This window comes from Zootoca vivipara, chromosome 3, assembly GCF_963506605.1.
Source record: "Zootoca vivipara chromosome 3, rZooViv1.1, whole genome shotgun sequence".
NCBI classification, from domain to species: Eukaryota; Metazoa; Chordata; class Lepidosauria; order Squamata; family Lacertidae; genus Zootoca; species Zootoca vivipara.
Window position 1 is genome coordinate 18,072,194 of NC_083278.1, and position 12,478 is coordinate 18,084,671.

General features: G+C 38.2%; 1 protein-coding gene across 1 annotated transcript; it reads left to right on the forward strand.

The window, feature by feature from the left end:
- Positions 1-1,103: 1,103 nt before the first annotated feature.
- Positions 1,104-9,159, forward strand: TDRD15 (tudor domain containing 15). The gene is made up of 3 exons (XM_060273289.1): positions 1,104-1,110; positions 1,959-8,188; positions 9,010-9,159. Exons 1-3 carry the CDS (start codon positions 1,104-1,106, stop codon positions 9,157-9,159), a joined length of 6,387 nt encoding a protein of 2,128 aa, XP_060129272.1.
- The last annotated feature ends 3,319 nt before the right edge of the window (positions 9,160-12,478 follow it).

Below are 12,478 nucleotides of genomic sequence, written 5' to 3' on the forward strand. Positions count from 1 at the left end.
CTTTACTGTTTGTGAGGCTAATAGTCCAGTCCTGCACATGTCTACTCAGAAGTAAGCTCCATTGAATTCAAGTGGGACTTTTGCAAGTGAGTGGAGGACTTTAGCAGAAACAAGGAACATAGGAATATGCACACTGGACAGTTCTCTTCATTCCTGTGTTGTTCATTTCTACTTCACTCTGCCTTCGCCCAGCTCTACCCTCACAAAAACAAAATATTAAACAAAATTGCTATGCCCATTATGGTCCAGGTTGGTCAGATTTAAAAAAGAAAAGAGGATAGTGTTCCTGCATCTTTAATAATGCTGCAGTAGGGGGATTTTGAGCCCTATGTTGGGCAAAATATTCCTATATTTGAGGGGGTTGGACTAGATGACTCTCATGGTCCCTACAACTCTACAATTCTATGATTCTGTTAAATGTACGGAAGCACTGTCCTCTTTTTCGAAAACCTGGCTATTTTACAAGAGGTTGAAACAAGGTTTGATAGTTCCTGGGTAGACTATAGTACAGGCATAGGCAAACTTGGCCCTCCAGTGCTGGTCCTATTAGCTAGGGATGATGGGAGTTGTAGTCCCAAAACATGTGGAGGGCCGAGTTTGCCTATGCCTGTTATAGCAGTTTATTTTTATGAAGTGAAAATGAAAGACCTGCTTTCAGTGCAAGTATTCATATCTGAAACATATTAAAATGTTCTTCAATTACACAGAAAAACCTTTTACTTGATGGATCTGGTAAAAGCACTGATTCAGTTGAGAGATGAACTGTAGGGCTATTTAGATTATTTGTTGTTTAGATGTTGTTTAGTCATTTAAAAGAAACTTTGTGTTTGAATTTAAAACTTAATAGAAACAGTACAGTTTCTATTTTTAATTGTTTTTCTCCACCCTGATAAATGAGTGCAGGGGGAGAGAGGGAAAAGATGGTTTGGTCAAGTGTTCATGGGATGAAAAAAAAAATCGATTAAAGCACAAAAACACACACACTTAAGATTTTAAACTACATGACTTTTCCATGTTTTCTTCAATGCTTTACAGATTTTTTTGACTCCTCTTCCCCCAGCTGTTGCTGGACAGATGAAAAGCTTCTGTGAACATTTTGAGATATGGCAGGTGAGATAAGATTTTTGAAAAATGTTTTGGAGAGAAGATGAAGCAAGAACAGCCGTTTACTGGTCTTTCTGCACTTTGCATACATCTTGTCCCTTTAGTTTGTTTACATATTATTCTACTTTTGGGTGATGTTAAAAAAAAAGTCATTATACAGCACTGTCTCATGTGATTTGCATGCAGTTGAGATCTTCCTTTTTAATGCTAACTGCAACATGTAGGGATGACTTTCCAAAACATTGTGAATTCATCTCTCATGTCTTATTACTTCTTGTTAATTTCATAAATTGTAGCTCTCATCTCTGTCCATTTCCCCCCTAAATTGCTTAACTTTTTTAGTCTCCTTCCAGTTTTCTCTAGTTTCCTTACCTGTACTAGAACTGAAGAATGCATTCCCCCCATGTGATAAAAGAAATCATTTGATTATTTAGATGACTCAGAACATTGGATTGTTAGTTATGTGTAGAAATAGGCACTGTCTGAATAATCTTTTGAGGCTCAGCCATTTAGGCTTAGGGTATCACTTAAAATTACAGTATAGATTTGATTATATTTATATTTATATATTAGAAAGATTTAGAGACTGCTTAATCAAAAAACTATTTTAATTAGTCTACATAAAAATAAATAGTTACATAATTTCCAGTAATATATAAAGAGAAGCATGGTATTCAAATATGATATTTCATTTGATGTATTAGATAAATATATTATACTTGAGACTTTGAGTTGGTGTGCCCTATTGGCAGGGAAATCTGAAAACTGGAATGCTATCATCAAACTTGGCGGCAGAACTGTTAGTTAAAGTCATTTATTACCTGATTATGTTGAACTTTATTTTGGTTTTCCAGGTAGGAGAGTTTCATCTTTGTCGACAAAATTTCTAGATGTAGACCTGAAGATTACTGACGTAAACTACCATCCAAAAGAAGTTCTTGTGAAATTTCAAGGCAGATATAACACAGATTGTGAGTTTGACTACCATATATTGCAAAATGAAATACAGCAGGTATCTAAAGTGAAAGACAGTGTTGGGATTGGTGAGTTTTGTTTAGTAGAAGACTCTGCTTGTGGAGAATGGTACAGAGGAAGAGTAGTACAAAAGAAGAACTACATCTATGAAGTATTTCTTATGGATAGTGGGAAAATCCTGGCAGTTGATGAGACACATATTGCTTCTGCTATTGATGAGTTGTTTCAACTTCCTCCCAAGATGGTTTGTGGGATTTTTGGAAATATACTGCCAATTGAAGAAAAATGGACTCCAAAAGCTCTGAATTACTTTTCATCATTAATAGACTTGCAGATTAAAGGCCAAATACAAGCCATTCTACCACACCAAACATTTCTGCTTGATGTGCCAAAAATCACTAGTGATGTGGTTGAATTAAAATTAGGCAAACTTGTTGATGGGGATACATTCTGTCTTATTGTAGAAATGTTAACTGAATTGCCACAAGAGCTGCTTTGTAAACAGATGCCAGATCTCCTGCAACAAAAATATACAAGGCTGGATTCTGTATTATGTAATGATCAAATTCAATCAGAAGTTCAACCAATTATGAATAACCTTCAGCCACTTTTATCTGTTGGTGGGATAGAGAAAGTAAAAATATCAGTGGCGGTCAGTCCAAGTAAATTTTATTGTCAACTGCTGCAACACCAGGTGGAGATGGATGAGTTGACAGCAAACATGTCTTCGTGTTACGAAACTAGTACAGAAAATGTTCCATCCTGTGAGAATCTAGGAGTCCTCTGTGCAGCAAGACGGAGAAATGGCCAGTGGCATAGAGGAGTGATACAACAGCTGCTTTCTGATAACAAAGTGAATATTTGGTTTATGGATTTTGGCAGCTATGAAGCTGTGCCTTCCAGTTGTGTTTTAAAGCTTCAACCAGAATTCATGTCAGTACCTAGGTTTTCAGTTCCTTGTGCACTTTCCTGTCTTAGTTCTCAGGATGAAACTGTAAGAAACGACCAACTAAAAGAATTCAAGGAGGCCTTGTTAAGACAAAGTGTTGTTCATGCCCGCATTGATTTATTCAATGCTGATGAACATTTGTATTATGTTACACTTCTTAAACAAGAGTCTGCAATGCATTTTGAACATCTACCACAGGGGAGTGAAGTGATTCCAAAACCTGACCCATCCTTTAAGACCAAAAAACTCTCTACAGGTGAGGATATAAAAATCTCTGATACAGATCCTGTTTATGCTGACTCTGTTCATAGGAATACTGTACAATCAGGAGATTCTTCAGATGCAAAAGGCACTCATTTAATCTGTTCTCCTTTAACAATTCCTTGCAAAAGAGCAGAAATACAAATCGGTTCTGTCTGTGTTGCTTTTGTAGTATATGTCTTGAATCCATCAAATTTTTGGGTTCAAACTATTGATTGTCGAGATGAGTTTGAAGCCTTGATGAAGAAAATTGCAGCTGTGTATGATACAAGTGAAACAGTTGATAAGATTCTAGAAAATCCAGAACCTGGAAAACTATGCTGTGCCCGGTATAGTAAGGATATGCATTACTACAGAGCTGTTATCAGGGAAGTGATGGACAATAGTATTGATGTTTGTTTTTTAGATTTTGGCAATACTGAAACTGTACCACTCTTCAATGTGAGAGTTTTGCTTCCAGAGTTTCTAGAATTACCAGCTTTAGCTGTTTGTTGTTCACTTGCTAATGCATTTCCAATCGAGGACATATGGATTAAAAAAGAAACTGACTTCTTTAAAAGCATTGTGTTTGACAAACCGCTCACACTGCATGCAATTGCACAAAAAAACAATAAGTATATTGTCAGTGTGCAGTATATGAATGACTCAGAACAAATTGACGTCGTTTTGTCCATGGTTCAGGCTGGATATGCGGAATATTGGGAAGTAAAGCCAGACCCCTTCCAGAACGTCGTGGGAGATTCTAAAATGCAATGCTCAAAACAAAAGATATATAAAAAGAGTGGGCAGAAGAAGAATAAATTGCGGAGTCCTCTGACAAAAGAGCGTGCTGTTACCTTCCCGCGGTGGGAAAACACTCTTTCAGATAAATTGGGAAACACATCTGGGAAAGGTGATACACCGAACCCTTATAAGGAGTATCGGTTTAAACCAGGAAGTGTATTTGATGTCGTATGTTGTCGTAGTACTTCACCAGGTAACTTTTTCTGTCAGATACGATCTAAACTGCCAGAGCTATTTAACTTGATGCTACAAATTCAATTTTATTACAACAATCATAAAAGCCCATATGAACTTGGACAGTATGCCTGTGTTGTGAAACATTCTAAGGATGGGAAGTGGTACAGAGCTGCTGTACAGCAACATGTGTCTGAGACAGAAGTTGATGTAGTATTTGTAGACTATGGTAACCAGGAAAGAGTTTTGTCAAAAGACCTCCAAGCTATTCTTCCAGAATATCTGGTCTTGGAATGTCAAACATTCAGATGTTGTCTTAATACGGTCACTGAATCCTTAATGTTTGACCCGTACAGTTGGACTGCAGAGGCATGTAGAGATTTTGAGCGCTTTGTTTCATCTTCTAATGATCTGCTGACCTGTACGATTTCTGCCCTAATTCTTCGGAGCTCCAACTATTTATATAATATTGTTGACTTACAGACTCCATTCACTACTTCACAGCAGTTTCTCTTAGAATGTGGTCATGCTCAGTCTCGCTCTTTTGAATTCGCAAGGTCCCTTGTGCCACCATTCTCTCTGTACACATTTTACTATTCATCTTTTAACATGAAAATTGGAAATGAAGAAGGGGTGTGTATAACACATATATACAGCCCTACAAAATTCTATTGCCAACTAAATAGAAATGCAGATGCTATAGATAAACTGTTTGAAAAGATTGCAGAGGTTAGTCAAATGACAGGCTATACAGACCAGATAAACACTTGCAATTTATACTTAGCAAAATATTTTGAAGATGGCCTCTTCTACAGAGCTTTAGCATCTCCTATGGGCTCATCCGATTACTTGCAGGTATACTTTGTAGACTTTGGGAATAAACAATCAGTAGCAAAAAGAGAAATGATTCCTATTCCAAATCATGTTTCAGAATTATTATTTACTCCTATGCAAGCTATCAAGTGTTACCTTTCAGATCTAAAAGATGTTGAAATCACAACTGAAATAAATACATGGTTTGAGAAGAATTACTTGGGGAAAGAAATGAAGGCAGTAATCGTATCTAAGGAATCTGATGGGCAGCTTGGTGTGGAGTTGTACGATGGAGATCTACAGATAAATAGGAAGATTAAAGAATTATTGAAGCACACACAAAAAAATGGCGCTGACCCAAAAATTATAAACACACCTGCAGAAAAGACTGTTGGAGACAAAAACATGTTGCATAAAGTAAAGTCAGAAGCAGTTAAAAGAAAAATTAAATATGAAGTATTTGGTTGCAAGAGAGAAGCAGAAAATGAAGCAAATCCTGGCAAACAGAGAGCTGAAAAAGGAATTGCAGTTGATCTGCAGAAACCGTGTACAAGGTTTGTAAAGCTCCCAGCAGCCTCAGATAATACAGAATTGGCCTTACAAAGCAATCTGAGACAGAGATGCAAAGATACAGATTGCGAATCTTGGAGTGACTGTGATAGCCCTCCTCAGGGTTTGAAGGAGATGCCTCCAGATAAAGAGTTGCAGATCTTTAAACAAAAATATTTTGGAGAAGAAAGGAGTAGTGGTACCAGGCAAAAGTACACAAACCTTCCACAGCATCATATTCAGGCAAATTCCAAAATGTTAGTTTATATTTCTTCTATAACTAGCATGTCAAGTTTCTATATTCATCGTGCTGAGGATGAGAATGAAATTGTGCAGCTTGCTGAGAAGCTGAATGGAGGCTCACTGGTTCTAGAGCCAGAAACACATGCTGAACTCGAAGAAGGTGACATGGTTTTAGCAGAGTACGAAGCTGATTATTGCACATATAGAGCTGTCATTAGAGGTATTAAATCAGAAAAATCTTTTGAAGTAGAGTTCATTGACTATGGTAACTCATCAACTGTGAATGCATCAAAAATATACAAGATGGAAAAGGTTTTCTTAAATTTTCCAAGACTCAGCGTACACTGTTTTCTTAGCAAAGCAAGATATGCATTTCCAGATAAAAGTTGCAGTAGTGATATGACTGCCTGGATTGCCAGTAAAGTAAATAATCAACTATTAGCGTTAGAGTTTTTACAACAGCATGGTGAACAGTGGGAGGTTGATGTATTCTGCCATGGAATGCCTATGATCAATGAGTTAGGTTTACAGAATATGAGTCTGTTAAATCTTGATGAAGTCGTAAAACATCTTCTAATAACAGATGTAGATACTGATGGTAATGACCAAAGTAAAAAATCAGAAAGCCGAAATGTGTCTGAAGTATTAAAAGCTGGACATCCTTGGGAGAGCCACCCTAAAATTCCCTGTCAAAAAATAAAGCCTGGACAGCTAGAATTGGCTGAAATAGGTCACATTTCAAGAGATGGACATTTCTATATAAAATTGAAGAAGGATTCACAAATATTTTTTGATTTAAATGTGATGACTACCCAAGAAGCTGAGAAGAACTCCTTGCTTGCGGTGGAAAATATTCAAGAAGGGTTAGAATGTTTGGCAAAATCAAAAGAGACCTTGAAATGGTATCGATCTGAAGTTATTAAAAAGTATGTGAATGAGGGTCACATGTTAGTTTTTTTCATGGACTTGGGAGAATATGAAATGGTGTCATTTCATGACGCACAGATACTTAGTCACAAGTTCAGGAGTATTCCCAGGAATGCAATGCCTTGTAAATGGGTTTGGGCTGAAAACCTAGTGGACATGTCTCTTGAAAGCGTGTTGAAGATTATAAAATACCAGGAGATCAAGATCTTGTTTCTGAGATACTTAGAATCTACTTTCATGTGGGAAGTAGATATTTTAATAGATGGGAGTCTGCTTTTGGAATACTGGAATCAAAGATCTTGCCAAAGGGTGCTGGAGAAATGTAACTTACCAGAAAATATAAAAATGGGCAAAACAATGCCTAAATTGTCATTCAGACCAAATTCTGTTTCCTGGGCACCATTCCAGAATGATCAGTACTATCCTGGGTTTGTGACGTCTGTCACTGATCCTTCAAACTTCTGTATCCAGTTAGAAGACTCATTCAAGTCTCTAAATGCTTTGTTCAAGTTACTCTCTGACCTTCCAGAAAACCTGCCTACAATTCCACAGGAGCTTGTCGTTCCTGGTACCAGTTGTTTGATAAAGATTGGATCTAATGAAAAGTGGAACAGAGTTGAAGTTTCTGAAGTCTCCAAACTTTCTAATCTCTTAATAGTTACTTTTATTGATGATGGGTTATCAGTTCCCATCCCCATTTCTGATACCCACAAGCTGAAAGTTATCCCAGAAGAGCTTGCTAAATTACCCCGATTAACTTATCCTTGCTCTTTGTTTGGAGTGTCACCTGCTGATGGGGAACACTGGAGTGATGAGGCAAAGCTTAAAATTCAAGAATTTCTTAGTAGAGAAGGTCTCACATTTAAGCTGGAACAGTGCCACAGTGGGCAGAAGCTAGAGGCTGTTGTGTTATGTGATAAGAACAATGCAGCAGATATATTGGTTGCTTCCAGATGTGCTGTGTATTCAAAAACTCCATATTCCTTTGGTTCAGTTAATAGTGCAGAGCTTCATCCATTGAATTCACAGATATTATGTGATTCATCACAAACATGTGGTCAGAAGAATTTGGGTACACAGATAGCTTTGCTGTCAGTTGGGGAAAAGCCACAAAATTCAGGTTTGCAACTCGGTTGTGCTTGTGTTAATGTTTTGAGAGGGAACAGCTCTAAAGGACTGTGTTCAAAGAAAAAAGAGTGGCACAAAGCTTGCTTACACATTAATGGAAGAATGACTGAAACTCGGCTAAAGTATGACAAGAGATTTTGTGAGAGAGAAAGGCGACTCTATGGTACAGGCATACTGTCAGAATCAATCCACGAAATGCATGATCTTATGGGACTGAGCACCAAGATCGATGGGATGCAAATTTATGAAGAGAGCCAATCAAATGAATGCTTCACTAGAAAGGTCAGTTTCAAATATCTTTTAAAACTACCTTTGTTCTTTCCTATGTATTTAATAAGAAATATATCAAATCCAGATGTAAATGCAATGAGGCCTGGGATCCAAAGAATCATGTACTTAGTTTTCCATGCCCAAGGAGGGGGCACTGTGAACTTCCATGAACACTGGGATCAGTTGCCCTATGTAGTAGTAGTAGTAGTAGTAATGTTTATTATTTATACCCTGACCATCTGGCTGGGTTTCTTCTAGCTTCTGGCACATAGAAAAATATGATAAAATGTCAAACATTAAAAACTTCCCAATACAGGGCTGCCTTCAGATGTCTTCTGAAAGTTGTGTAGTTCTTTATATTGACATCTGATGGGAGGGCGTTCCACAGGGAGGGCACCACTTCCAAGAAGCCCTCTGCCTGATTCCCTGTAACATTTCAGTGAGGGAACCACCAAAAGGCCCCCAAAGGTGGACCTCAGTGTCCAGGCTGAGCAATGAGGGTGGAGACGCTCCTTCAGGTATATTGGACTGAGGCCGTTTAGTCCAATGTGGTTTCCACCAAACCTCTTTAAGATGTATATGTGTAAATTTAAAGCAGAACATGGATTTGGGAGGGGACATGAATCCTTCCTCCACAGTTGCTTTTCTTTAAATTTCCTTTCAAAGCTGCTTTCTCCCCTACTGGGCTTACTTGCAATCTAATAGGCCCACTAGAAGGGAAAATGTTTTTTTAAGGGAAGGAAATAGGGGCATGTTTGTTCAGGAGAAGTCTTAGTCTTTGTCATATACATAATAAATCCTTCTCTTTCACACTCACAAATTCCTCTTCATAGGAATTTAAAAGTGATCTAGTCTTGACGTCTGGTTTGGCCCCAATATGCTATCCACATGAATATGACTCTGTGCAGTTCCAGTTTGGCAACAGCCCAGTAGAAACTGCATGTATTCCTGGAAGTGATCATGCGAAGTCCCCATATATGTAAGGCATGTCTTTGAAGCCATGCACATTTCAGGTCAGTTGTTTTTGTCGTGTGTTGGTTTTTTTTTAATGTGTTAAAAACTAGTTATTCAAAATGTTTCATTTGCTGTCTACATAGAGCATCACTTTACATTAAACCTAGGCAGTTTATTGTGTTTGTTTTGTCCCTAACCATGTATTGATAATTACTTGCTTTCTAGGTTAAAAACTGATTAGAAGAATTTCAACAGTTAGAAACAAGTAATGGATCTGGATGCCAGTCAGCGCATGAACTTTCACGAGAGACAATTTAAAAGGAATTACACTTCCATAATCACAAAAATAACAATAATCCATGAACCCGAAACGTTTGTAACAGGTCTACAAGGTTGACCTTAATTTTCTCTTGATTTAATATTTGCTCTTGTAATGTTCAAAAGGGAGTGGTATCCTTGCCAACAAGTGCACAATGGTCCTCTTACATAGTATAACTTTTCACCACCATTTTATTTTATTATTGAAATTTATACTAATACATAACAGTCATTTGTTAGTTTTTTCTGTGGTTATCAGAAATGACGAGCGTCAACCAACTAGATTCTGAGACATTGCAATAAATGTTCTACATGGTTTGATTGATGTACTCAAGTTGGAATAGCTCGTGTATTGGTTTTCATAAGGGAAAGTAACAGCTTTTTGTTCTGACGATTGCTGAGTTTTGTGGGTGTTTTCTTTAAACACACTGTTATGGGAACTGCGCCTACCAAGGACTGCCAGTCTAATGTTTACCAACCCAAAAAGCTTGATCTGACCTAAACTTCATAAGAAGTTAGTCTTTTGATTTCAGTGGAACTTATTTCCAAGTAAGTGCACACTTGGAACTACCACACATTTTGGCATTTTCAGTGTTGCTTTTTACAATCCTCTGCTTAGTTCACACATTAATTAGGACCCAACACACACACACACACACACGTTTACATGCAAAACAGTGTGGGCAAACTCTGCAATATATTTTATTGTATGTGTGTCATGTTGTAATAGGAAAAGCTGTAATGCGTGAATATTTAGTTATTAAGACATAAGGAAAAGTCGTGCTGAATATTTGTGTTTTAGCTGTCTTTCCTATTTTAATTTTCTTTGTGTATGTTATTTTATTAGTCATAATGCTGATGCTTACATCACATAGGTATAAATGTATGTGTATCAGGTGTCCAGGGAGCCTCATACATGTACCAGGACACACTGAATCTCACATTTCTACTGCTGAAAGTCATGCTGCACTGGATCCCAATTGTGAAGGTTTCCCAACTTAGTGGAGTTCCATTGAGAAGTGGAAGTTCTGCCTGTAGCTCAGTTGATTCTGAGACACATGTACACCACTCAGTCTGTTAATATACTTGATCTGCAGCATCTCTTATAATCTGCTGATTAATTTCCACAAATGGGTGGTATATTTTAACCAATGAATCTGTCTTGTTTGTGCCTGTGTGATTTGTTTAACACAATTGACTTTAAAAGTGTTCCCACATTAGACTTTTGACGGGACAAACAGGAGATTGGTTGCTTCTGCATCTTCATCTACAGGAACTAGAATTGTGTGTTGATGTACTATCATATACATCAGAATTTTCGAAGTAATCCAGTTGCTAGATTTTATTCAGCCACCAATTTAGCTTGTATGTTAGGAAATATGCATGTAGCATAAAAATTATGCACATTCTTATTGAACCTACTAGAAAAAGCAGGCCTTTAAAATTTGTATTTTAATTTTTGCAGGATATATGTAAACCCTGTACATACTTTGTTTACTGAAATGAGAGTGCTCTTATTTAAACTGATGGTAACAGCAATAAATATGTGGTAAAGGTTTAGGTTGTCTATTGCTTTCTAGTACAACACTGTCCTAGCACTTAGCTTGCTTAGTAGAAACAAATGAAGAAGTAAGTCCTGCTGCAATCAAATAAATGCTACTTTTACATAAGGTATCAGGGACAAGGGTGTTTTCATGCCAAGCAAAGCAATCATAGTATACAGTAAATCTTATAGCTGCTGCTGCTGTTCGGATCATTTGGTGCTGTTTCAGTATTAAAAGCAGGGAGCAGTTGGCATTGCTCCCCCCCCCAAGGGTTTGTTGTGAAGGCATTGCTGGTATTTAAGTACTGCTGTACCTTTTTCTGGGTGAGTATAAGTACCAGCAACCAGTGTAAATCTGCAGTAAACAAGAAACACTTCGTGTCTGCGCATCCGACGCCGCGGAACCCGGATGTAAACACTTCCGGGTTCGCGGCGGTCGCTCGCTGAAGCGGTCGCAAACAGAGGTAGACTTAAACCGAGGTTTGACTGTACTAAATTGACTGCAAAAAAGCGCATCCCCAAAAGGAGGAAATTGCTTTACAAAAAGTTGTTGGAAAGCAAAGTCAGGAGGGCCGTAGTTCTCCCAAACGCTTGAGAGATGTTGAAGACCACAGCATTAGAAGCTCAACCTAAGTGTATACCAGAGATTGAGAAAGGTACCGCTAGGGCCAAGAGGGTGCCAGCAAACAAAAGAGTCAAATAAGCTGTCGGCTTTCGCCTTGGGTGGCTTTAAAAGAAGGTAAGATAAATTCATGGAGGATAAGTTTATCAGTGGCTACTGAACTTGAGGATATAGTCTTTTTACATTCAGAAATGACACTGAATACCAGTTGCTGAAAACCTCAGCGGTGGAGAGTGGGCTTGCCATCGGCATCTGATTGGCCTATATCACTAACTGACCACTTAATGGGTCCTGAACATCCTTAGATTTTGAGCATAAAGCCTGATACCTCCCCAAACAGCCATTCACTAGGCTATAGTGGCCACTTGGCAGCCTGCTATTCTCCCTTTGATACAATATACCCCTCTAGCTCCAGGGAGGAAGATGAGTCCCTTTTGAGTATGTCATCTTGTTTGAAATGATAAAATGTTTTTAGAATAACCTTTGCCACATAGGGGACATGCTTTCTCTGCAAGCAGTAAGCAGTGGTCTAAATATTTTCTTTAAAAATCCACAACAACGCAGTGGGGTTGGCGAAGAGTCATTTGGTGGCCTGGCCCAAGAAACTTTGAGGACATTCCACATGTGCATCCTTTGCTCAACACCTGCTACTGAATGAAATTCCAGAGGACCTTGATGTGGCAGTCACATGATGTGTGCCCCACCCCTAGCAGTGATGGAAATAAGTTCAAACACATTTTGGGGTTTAAATGGGCCGCAGCTTTCTAGGAGTACAACAAGGAAGCAGGGGTTGGCATGGCAGCTGGGCAGGGATCAGGTTTCCTATTCTGACAGCCCTTGCATATTGGAATACATGTCCCAACTT